At 35.8% G+C, this 11,773-nt stretch overlaps 1 protein-coding gene across 4 annotated transcripts in view; it reads left to right on the top strand.

The window, feature by feature from the left end:
- The first annotated feature begins 2 nt into the window (after window positions 1-2).
- Window positions 3-11,773, top strand: part of LOC126814554 (D-aspartate oxidase) — a 34,718-nt gene continuing 22,947 nt past the window's right edge. For 2 of the 4 annotated variants that reach the window (XM_050539791.2, XM_050539795.1), the window contains exons 1-3: window positions 3-150; window positions 8,653-8,866; window positions 11,508-11,619. In XM_050539791.2, the coding sequence (XP_050395748.1) occupies window positions 8,676-8,866; window positions 11,508-11,619 (303 nt within the window). In that variant the 5' untranslated portion in view covers window positions 3-150; window positions 8,653-8,675. Of the gene's footprint in view, window positions 189-8,082; window positions 8,104-8,652; window positions 8,867-11,507; window positions 11,620-11,773 lie in introns of those variants that run through there. The other 2 variants (XM_050539792.2, XM_050539793.2) reach the window with 2 other exon arrangements.

The raw sequence follows: 11,773 nt of genomic DNA, 5'->3' as shown, positions 1-11,773 counted from the left end.
GTTGTCAAATTAACAACAAAGCAGTAAAGAACATTCGAGCATCCAGTACCTTACCTTGGCGAGCCACCGACAAAGTTCCATCCAATGCCATGTTATGTTCCTAGCTACCGATTCTACTTGGTTGATTCTCTATTAATGGAAGGATTACAGGTAACCAGATATGTGTTACATACCAATGTCAATGAAAGGTTACATGTCTTTCTTTTTTCTTTTGCTGTAATGACTGCAGTAGGCCTTTCATTCCCTTTTTTCCTGTTATATAAACTACCAAAAAGTATGGAAACACATTTCGGCTATTTTATTATCTTGACTTCTTGACCCGAAATGTCAAGGACAAGAGCGTGGATATCACATAGAATTATAGCTACGAGAACGTAGTTCCATCAAAATCGGATCAAAATTGTGATCTCTAGAGGGTCCACAACCTTGATATACCTTATTTTTATACTATTTGCATACCAAGGGACTACAAGCTAAAAATGCGATTTTTCGTACAATCAGGGACAATAATTCAGGAAGTTACGATCCGATATGCACGAATATCGAAAGGAACCAAGATCTTTGGGTTAAAAACATGCATTTCAAGTTTTATCAAAATCAGATGAAATTTGTTTAGTTATGGTTCGATACATGACAATATCAAAAGGACGGACGAACGGACAGGGGCGACGGCATATTAATACGTCCACATGAAAATGTGGGCGTATAAAAAATGTTGATAGAATATATGAAGAGAGAGAGAGAGAAATGTGGTTTAACGTCCACTCCACACAAACTAGGTCATTTCGGGTCTAACATATGGTTCAATTTTATTTCAATAATTCGCTTGCGTGTTGGGGTCTTTAGTGGCTATGAGAACGCGGCTAAAAACGTTGAGATATATACTGATGTGGTTGTTTTTAGCTACGATTGGGTGCCTTTAGTTCCAAGCAGCAAACTCAGTTTCTTTATTCTAGATACATTATGGGAGATAAGATAAAGAGATGGCAGTTCTCGCTATAATAGTTAAAAACTAGATAGTGTAAAGGTAATTTGCTGAAAATTTCAGTCAAATTGATCCACTATGAGCCGAGAAAGAAGCGTGTGAAATTTTTGCATAGTCTCGGTCATCATTACTAAAATCATTAATATAAACAGCAGTCTCGATTATCCACTTTTTCTGATTTAATTATCAGTGGCCGTTAGCGGCATATAGGAATCTAATCCAGCCAACATCGAAGGCTAGCCTTGACATCGAGAGTTTATTATGGTCTGGATAAGTTAATTAATGTCTAATTGATAATTTAGATAACATTTCAGGCCTAAAGAAAGACTTGTAATAAGCAGATTCTGCTCTTGCATAATGCATATTTAATGTATGTAACATCTTAAAAATAAGATAATTTTATACTATTATGACCAATTAAACTTACAGAGGCCAATGTAGTGGCACAACTATCGTCTAACTCCAAATATTTCCGTTTAAATTAATGAAGCCTTATATTTAGCTCCGCCTTCATGGTGATACTGATAGCGTCATATCTCCCGTTTAAAAATGGCGTTCCTAGTAACGGCTAATGACTCGATTTTAAATACGATGATTTATACCCGTTTCAGGTAGGAAGGATTATATGCTTAATTGTAGTTGGATGTGGCAGAAATATTATAAATAACAATGAAAAATATTGTCAGTTTTGCTTACTGAGTCCCGATGTGATTTGCGCTGGGCTTTGCTTCGTGGAACTATATAGCACCATCTCTTATCTCGAAACATGGAGGGTTGAGAGATGAGGTTTGTTATCTATGGTCTTTATCAGTGGGAGGAAACCAGATGACCCAGAGTAAACCCACAAGGTTGGACTGGTGATCCTACTCCCTGTCACATACCACTGGGGAATCGAAACCATGCCAATTGACTCAATGACAGATCTTACGATACAATGTTCATGCGCTAACCATTCGGCCACCCAACCCCGCAAGAATATATGGAAAGCTATGTATAATAAAAGAATTTTGCTGATATAATATGAACTTTTAAAACTATATTTATAGGAAGTACACTACCAATTATAATCTCTATCCTAGACCCACAAATGTATTTCCTTCTATTTACAGTCTCTCTGTCTCCTTTTTCCCCCCTTTTAAGGGCCATTTCCAATGACTTTTTGGTATTGAATCAAAACAAAGTGGGCTTGAATAAATACTTTCTGCCATGTTTTGGTGAATATTCATGGTTTAGAGGTGGAAGGATACATGGCTAAGAGGTTGGTTATGGTGATATTTACAGGGATAGTTACATGTTTACTAGATGGATACTTCAAATTTGTGTGTCTCAAAATTTCAATGGTCAACCTCATACAAGCTTTGGAGTAAGACATGGCCAGATGTTGCTCTGTCTGTGGTGGAGAGTATTAAGCCCAACAAAAATTTGAGAAAAAGTTGGAGCCCTGCAACGGAACAAGAATTAACATTAAAGTGTATGGGATAATTAATAGTGGTCTTGCCTTTTCACGACCTCCCATTCCTTTGAGCGTGGGCAGAAAATATTTATGTTCCAACAAATAAAAGAAGAGTATATCCATAGACTTCATATACTGTGTAAAAAAATATCTGTGGAAAAGAAAATACCTTACAGATGCTTTCCTACATACAAACTGTGTGATTTCATGACATATTTGGACTAAAACCATATTCAAACTAATTTATATAACTATCAAAAGTTTGCTTCAAATACCCCAAGCTGTAAACATCTATTTTAAGGAGCCTTGTTGTCTATCACATGACTTGATTAAGGGAGAGCCAATTTGTCGCTGCTTAAGTAAATTCTTGGATTCCTGTCAACTTCTGTTTCCGCCGTTTAATCACTATTCACAGGCTGATGTATCCTACATTTCAGTCCATCGCTTTTCTAACAAACGCTAACTATTTGACCAAGAAATATATAAAATTTCAATTCAGATGTTGCAGATTTTTCTAAAAATTATTTAATTTTGTGCATAACAATACAGTACTTTGAGGACAATTTATATACTACAGATTTTCCTTTTTCACACCATGATTTCAACTCTGCCTGACATGACCTAAAATTTAGTGTACATTGACATTTCCCCTAAAACTGGAAACCGTGGTGGCTCAGTGTTTAGAATGCTGGCTCACTAACCTGGAAGTCCTGGGTTTGATACCAGAGTTTGACCAAGAGATTATCTCAAGATTATCCCAAGTGTGCCCTTTGACATAAACATAATTGTCACCATGAATGTTCAAATAACAAAATGCATGATAACGAATGTGGTTTGAGTTTGTGAAGATATGTGCTGAATTGGGTAAATTCTGCTCTTGGTGGTAGCCAGTGAATTTTGAAGATGAGAAGTTGAGAAAGTGAAAAGTCAAGGATTTTCAAACCAAGAAAGCAAAATGTAGATCGAGGGACGAGGGAACAAGAAGTGGGGGAAAATAATCTTGTGTTCTCAGTGAAGATTCCTGACTCCTCACCCCCTAATTCTATTAGATAACAAACCTTAATCTCTCAACCCTTCGTGTTTCGAGATAAGACATGAGGCCATTACCTATAACATTGCACCTGCGGGAGCGATTCACACCCGGCATTTTTAAACAAAATTGACAATAGTTTTAATCAAAACAACGATTGATTATTGTAATTTATAATATTTCTACAACACCCAACTACAATTAAGCATAAAATCCTACCTGAAACGGGTAATCGTCGTTTTTAAAATCGAGGCGTTAAGCCGTTAATAAGACCGCCATCTTTTTAAACGATACGCTGTCATCATGAAGGCGGGGCTAAATATAAGGCTTTTATAACAGCCAATCAAAAGGACAATCGAAAGCACAGTAACTATGAATGGATTTCAATGACGGTGAAATGTCAGACAAAAACAACGCTTCATTAATTTAAACGCGAATATTTGGAGTTAGGCGACAGTTGTGCCACTACATTGGCCTCTGTAAGTTTAATTAATCATAATATCATAAACTTATCTATTTTAAAGATGTTACATGCATTAATAAAGAAATTAGGTTTGCCACTTGGAACTAATAAGGCATCCAATCGTAGCTAAAAACAAACACATCAGTATATATCTCAACGTTTTTAGCCGCGTTCTCATAGCCACTAAAGACCCCAACACGCAAGCGAATTATTGAAATAAAATTGAACCATATGTTAGACCCGAAATGACCTAGTTTGTGTGGAGTGGACGTTAAACCACATTTCTCTCTCTCTCTCTTCATATATTCTATCAACATTTTTTATACGCCCACATTTTCATGTGGACGTATTAATATGCCGTCGCCCCTGTCCGTTCGTCCGTCCTTTTGATATTGTCATGTATCGAACCATAACTAAACAAATTTCATCTGATTTTGATAAAACTTGAAATGCATGTTTTTAACCCAAAGATCTTGGTTCCTTTCGATATTCGTGCATATCGGATCGTAACTTCCTGAATTATTGTCCCTGATTGTACGAAAAATCGCGTTTTTAGCTTGTAGTCCCTTGGTATGCAAATAGTATAAAAATAAGGTATATCAAGGTTGTTGACCCTCTAGAGATCACAATTTTGATCCGATTTTGATGGAACTTATAATACATGGTTATATCCCAAAGATCTTGGTTTCTTTTCGATATTCATGCAAAGTGGACCGTAACTTCAGAATTATGGCCCCTGATTGTAAGAAAAATCGCGTTTTTAGATTGTGGTCCCTCTAGAGCTCACGATTATTTTTTGATTTAAAAAAACTGTTTGAATATATCACCGTTACACCCTAATGACGTTTTAATTTGAATTTCTTGAAAATCAGACAAAAACTGCTGGACAAAATGGCCACCCCTCATACGCAAATAGTGTAAAAAATATGGTATATCAAAGTTGTGGACGCCTCTAGAGGCCACAATTTTGATCCAATTTTGATGAAACTTTATGTTTAAATAACAAAGACCTTGGTTCCTTTTGATAATCACCCATATCCAAACGTAACATCCAGGATTATGGCCCCTGATTGTTAAAAAAAACACATTTTTAGCTTGTGGACCTGCTAGAAGTCACAATTTGTATTTAATTTTAAAAACCGTTTAAATATATCACTGTTAAACATCAATGAAGTTTGAATTCGAATTTCGTGGAAATGGAACTGTAACTGCCCGACAAAATAGCCGCCCCTCGTACGCAAATTGTGTGCAAGTATTTAATACGAAGGTTGTGGAGTCCTAGAGGTCACAATTGTTGTCCGATTTTGATGAAACTTAAAATATATCTTTATATCCCAAAGATCTCAGTCCCTTTCGATATTCGCACATTTCAGATCATAACTTTGTGGATTATGGCCCCTGATTGTATGAAAAATCGTGGGTTTTTTTTTTAGCTTGTTCTCTATCCATCTCTTTCAAAATGTGAGCTTCTCCTGCCTGGCAGCCGCTGGTATGATACCATGGACCCTATAAATAAGGTCCTTGGTAATACAATGTATTTAAAATCTTTATACATGTATTCCATAAATTGTTGTATTTACACAGACTTCCGACTGCCATCCTAATATATTGTAGTTTAATTTTCTAAATAAGACATTGTTCCTGACCATGTTTAATGGTTTATTACTTTATGTACATTATATGAATTGTAAAAATTTTAGTACAAACAGTACTTAATCTTACTTGCATTATTTTGGGAGATGTTTTATAATATATGTTTTAGACATAACTATAGAAACAGTTGATGCATGGATTGAACAAGAGAAAGCAGAATCCAACTTTATCATAGGGCAACATTTAACAAATTAAATATAGTAATTATCAAATTGTTAACATTAATTCTAACTCTCATCACTTTCACTTTATCATATATATAACAGCATAATATACTGTTTAAATATAATGGTCGTACACAACTCTTTGGATTATTTTATTTGCAAAATAAAGTCTGATTTCTGAAATAGATATTATAGGTAAAATTAATTATATTTATGATATGTTCGTTAAAAAAGTATTAACATTAGTGTTACTTTGCTCTTATTTTTTTAACAAATTTTCACAAGTTGATTTCCTTTATTTTGTTAATGTAGAATGGTAATGAACTGCTCTTTTCATTTCCTTTGTTTTATTTGTTTCGTTTGAATTTGATTTATCAGTTTAGTTTTTGATTGTTTAATTTTTGTTAATGAAGTTGATTTTATTTTTGAACTCTACTTGGTGTAGGTGTTCATCAGGTAATACCTTGACTGAGTTCAATATAGAGATTAGCCGGTTGATTTGTTGGATATAAACCTTTGAATAATAGCGCCTAACAGGCAGCTGTGTTTAATTATGTTCTCCTGATTTTGATTGTTTTTGTGTGTTTTAAGTATATGTTTGTGATATGCGCTTAGAAACACTTCACGTGTAATGAAGCGCTATATAAATCGAACAATAATAATAATAATAATACAAAATGAACACGGAGTTGACTGGAATAACCAGATGCTAAAGACAGCCATTCAATTTTGACTATTCACATATTTCGCCGAACATAACCGATTAGAAATTACAGTAAAAACAAAAACGATTGAATGTAAATCAGTTTATATACATTCATATAATTATATATGCTTTGTGACCCATATTTCGCCGAAAATAACCGATTAGAAATTACAGTAAAAACAGAAACGATTGAATGTAAGTCAGTTTATATACATTCATATAATTATATGAGTTGCAACCCATTTGTGTCCATTATTTGGTGCCAAAGAATAGAGATTTAGCTCCTTTAAATTGGTATAATATGTTTATTTCAAAGAACTAAAAAACACCAAATTGTTAGAATATTGGGGAACATCAGTAACACAGAGCACTAACTAAACACCTATATATACTCTTCAAAAAAAGTAGGGGATATTCAGAAACAATACAAAACTGCGGAAATGTACTGCTGTTTTTATTAGAGGTAACTAGTGTATGTTAATAACAGGCCAATTGCCTACACATAAACATAAACAGTTCTTATTGGCGGCTTATCTGACGGCACCATTTCACTCGCAAAGAGATACACTGTCAAAAGTGAAAATAGACGTTTTTGATTTTTGTCTTAATAATGAGTAATTGCTCCACCAATCCTCACACATTTAGCAATTTGTCATGGCATGCTCCTAATCAACCGTCCAATCACGATTTGGGCCAATCTGACCCACTCCTCTTGTAGTTCCACAGCCAATTCTTGCAGTGTTGTCGGTCAAATTAAACATAACACACTAAAGCAAAGATACGCTAAACAGTAAATCTTATGCAAGAACTGATAGGAAAGCAAACATGGATAGGATAAACCAGCATGCGGCAGTTTTCATCAACCCTTCCTTGAAGTGTCAAATTTGACAATGAACCCCTCCCACGTGTATGGCGCTATTGCATGTCGCAGGTGCAGCTCAGTGGTTTTGTTGGGGCGATAAGTTCTTCATCTGTGAACATACTCTCGAAGCATGTCAAGTGTCCATGACTATTTATCATATCACAACCTGCATAAGTATTTGCATTTCAATATCCCCTACTTTTTTTAAGAGTATATGTTGTCCCTATATATTAAGACGCTGGCTCGCTACCCTGGAGGTCGGGTGTTCGATCCCTGCATTGGCCGAGAAAGTTCCTCTGGATTTTCCGACGTGGTTTCCCCATGTCAGTGGTGCAGAACGGAGGGCCTGACAAGGACAGCTGTCTAGTCCTTCGAATGATACGAAAAACCAAGGTCCCGTGTATACATTGGATTGCACGTAAAAGATTCCTTGGCAGTTGGAATTCGATATAAGAGTAGGCGATAGTGCCGCTGCCCGGGCAAAATTTCCCTCATAGCACACTGTATGGCGTATGCCCGTCTTCATTAGCCCAGTATAGGAGCAGAACAGGAGGACGTTAAACCCCTTTTCATTTCATTTCATGTTCCTATATATGACATACACATTATAGTCTCTTATCACTTCTTCTCTAACCTGGCCTATATATATATAGAAACAGATATTAGCATATTATTTTAAAGGGTCGATTAGTTATGTACATAGCTTTAGTTTCACATGACTCCTTATCTTTGACACAATTATTGCAAGTATATTCACTCTGAGGATATAAGAAACCTTTTGCAGATTGTAAGATATTTTTTTCTTTTTATTTTCTTCTTGTCCAGATTTTTAATTTCATCACTTTACAATCCTATAAATTCTTTCATTGATTGTTTAATTTACTAGCTAGCACAAACGACACAAAATTTTCTATGTGAAGTAGTATTTCCTCCACTTCGTAAAAGGTCTATAGGTATGTCTTCTTTTTTCAAACATGCTGGAATGTTTGGGCTAGTTTATAGAAGCAACCCTATCAAAATTGAGAATTTCAGAGTTACTGCCCTTGTTCCGTCCTATCAAAGGGGTAACCCTGTTCTTATTCTGATTCTAAGAGATTGTTTTCTAAGCTTGTCTTAATCGTACCAAAATTTTACCCATGCATTTTATACAGATTATTTTCTTGACCTTGAAAACATGAAAGTCACTTTTCAAAATGTTGTTGATGTTTGAACATGTATTGCCTGAAATAGTTATTGAAATAATAGATAGCATTTATTATAAAAACAAAACAAAATGAACATGTAAATTTCAGTATATTTTCTGTTGATGAAAATAGATATTTTGATTTTTTTTAAGGTGTTGTTTGAGTTTGTTCAACCATGGTTAAAATAGCAGTTATTGGAGCAGGAGTTGTTGGCTTGTCTACAGCTATCAATATACAAGAATTAATACCAACTGCAACTGTCACTTTATTTGCTGATAAGTTTGAAAAGGATACTACCAGTTGGGGGGCTGGGGGCCTTTTCCGACCGACATTTCATCACATTAAAGGCGATAAAGAATTGATAAGGTAACCTATAATGCTAATGGGTAATTAGATATATTTTATGCATGCTTTTATACACATTGTTGTATTTTGCTGTTGCATCTGTCCATTGGTCCAACTGTCCACAATCCACAATGTCTTATAATCACACTATACAGACTGCTGTCGTCGAGTGCTCTAAAATGTGTCCTTAAGACAGGCCAGTCATCTTAAGTGTCATGATTTCGATCTCAGACTTGCATGTGACCAATTCTTAATGAAACATCTTGAAAACTTTTCATACTTATGCCCCAAGGCTGACCTCTATTATTTTTGGTGCATGCCCGACCCACTGGAACAGAGCTATGTCCAATGTTTGTGTCTGTGTGTCGCCTACAGGCCACAATTCTTGAAAGAGTCTTTTGTAACTTTGCATACCTATTCTTTATACCCTAAGGATGATCCCTATTATTTTTGGTGAATGTGTGTTGCCCACAGGCCACAATTCTTGAAACTTTGCATACCTATTCTTTATACACTAGGGATGATTCCTATTGTTTTTAATGAATGCCCAAACCCCAGCGGCAGAGCCACACCCATTTTTTCTTTGTGTGTCTGTGTTTTGCCTATAGGCCACAATTCTTAATGGATCGTCTTCGAACTTGGCCTATGTATTCCTTATAGCCTGAGGACGCCAACTATTGATTTTGGTGCATGTCCCGACCACCAGAGCCAATTTTGTGTTAATCGTATACAGGCAGCAATTATGAATGGATCATCTTGGAACTTGCCTTATGTATTCCTTTTAGCCTAAGGACAGCAACTATTGATTTTGGTGCATGCCTTGAACCCCAGTGGCAGAGCCATGCCCATAGTTTGTGTTTAGCATCTGAAGGCCACAATTCTGAATGGATTATCCTGGAACTTGGTATACTTATTCCTTATACCCAAAGGACGGCAACTATTGATTTTGGTGCATGCCCCGACCTCCAGCGACAGAGCCACGCCTATTTTTTATACGCCAACATTTTAATGTGGACGTATATTGTCGTGGCCCCTGTCCGTCCGTCCACAATTGTTTGTGGACACTCTACAGGTCACAATTTTTATCTGATTTAACGAAACTTGAAATATAGGTTTATCTCCCAAAGATCTCTTTTCCTGGCGATATTGGCATGTATCAGACCGTAACTTCATGGATTATGACCCCTGATTGTATGAAAATCGTGTTTTTATCTTGTGGACACAATAGAGGTCACAATTTTTATCCGATTTTGTTGAAACCTTGAAATGTAAGTTTATAACCCAAAGATCTTGGTTCCTTTCGATATTCACGAATATCGGACCGTAACTTCCTGAATTATGGCCCCTGATTGTGCGAAAAATCGCGTTTTTAGCTTGTGGACCCTATAGCATTCATAATTTTTATCCGATTTAAAAAAAACGTTTGAATATATCACCGTTACATCCTAAGGATGATTGAGTTCAAATTTCGTAAAAATCGGACCAAAACTGACAGACAAAATGGCCGCCCCTCATACTCAAATACCATAAAAAATATAGTATATCAAAGTTGTGGACCCTCTAGAGGTCACAATTTTATTCTGATTTTGATGAAACTTGAAAGTTTACAACCCAAATATCTCGGTTCCTTTCGATATTCGCACATATTGGACCGTAAATTCCTGAATTATGGCCCCTGATTGTATGAAAAATCATATTTTTAGCTTGTTGTCCCTCTAGAGGTCATAATTATTGTCCGATTTAAAAAAAACATTTGATTATATATCACTGTTACACCGTAATGTTCATTGAGTTCAAATTTTGTGAAAATCGGGCCAAAACTGGCAGACAAAATGGTTGCCCCTTGTACGCAAATAGTGTATAGCATCTGGTATATCAAGCTTGTGCACTCTAGAGGTCACAGTTTTTATCCGATTTTGATGAGAGGTATAATACATGTTTATAACCCAAAGATCTTGGTTCTTTTCGATATTCGTGCGTAGCGGATAGTTACTTCCTGAATTATTGCCCTTGAATGTACAAAAAATCATGTTTTCAGCTTGTCGTCCATGCAGAGGTCGCGATTTTTATCCGATTTAAAAAAAACATGTGAATATATCACTATTACACACTAAGATCTTAGTTCCTTTTGATAATCGCGTATATCTGAATGTAACTTCCTGGATTATGGCTCCTGTCTGGCAGCCGCTGGTTGTGTTTAGTGTCTGGAGGCCATAATATTAGATGGATTATCTAATATTATACTTATTATACGTATACTTATTCCTATTCCTTATACCGTAAGGAGGGCTACTATTGATTTTGGTGCATGATCTGCCTTGCTTGGGTGGTGCCACACACACTTGTTGTTGATATTTTGTCTGTAATTAATCTACGGGTTGCATTTATTGACAGATTAGGATCCATTTCGGCATGATCCACCATAGAGTTGTACCTATTTATATTGTTCCATATCCAACCCCCAGGAGCCAAGCCACGCCCAATTTTTGTGTTTATCGTCTGAAAGGATCATCTTGGAACTTTGCATATTTACTGTATTTCTTATACTGTAAAGATAGCAATTATTTATTTTGGGGTAATGTGGATGTATATTGCAGTGGGACCGATGCGCTTGTTTTTTTTTCCACCAGAATATGTTACAAGCTTTCTTTGCATATTACAGGAGATGGGTTGAAGCATCATGGAATTTTTATTCAGCTAAAGCATTATCGAGTGAAAGCAAGGAAATTGGAGCATTTGTTATTGATGGCTATAGTTTTTCTTCAAAAAAAGAGGTAAAGTGTGCAAGTAGAGTTATTGATTTCAGTAGTATGTTATGAACAAACATCAAATTACAGTTTAAGTCTTTATCATGCCAACATGCTTCTGATGAGGTAAATAATGATAGTAATATAATTCTCTGTTTTCTGTACAAGACAGCCTATTCTT

Source organism: Patella vulgata, chromosome 3, assembly GCF_932274485.2.
Source record: "Patella vulgata chromosome 3, xgPatVulg1.2, whole genome shotgun sequence".
Taxonomy (NCBI): domain Eukaryota; kingdom Metazoa; phylum Mollusca; class Gastropoda; family Patellidae; genus Patella; species Patella vulgata.
This window is presented reverse-complemented; position numbering and strand designations above follow the sequence as displayed.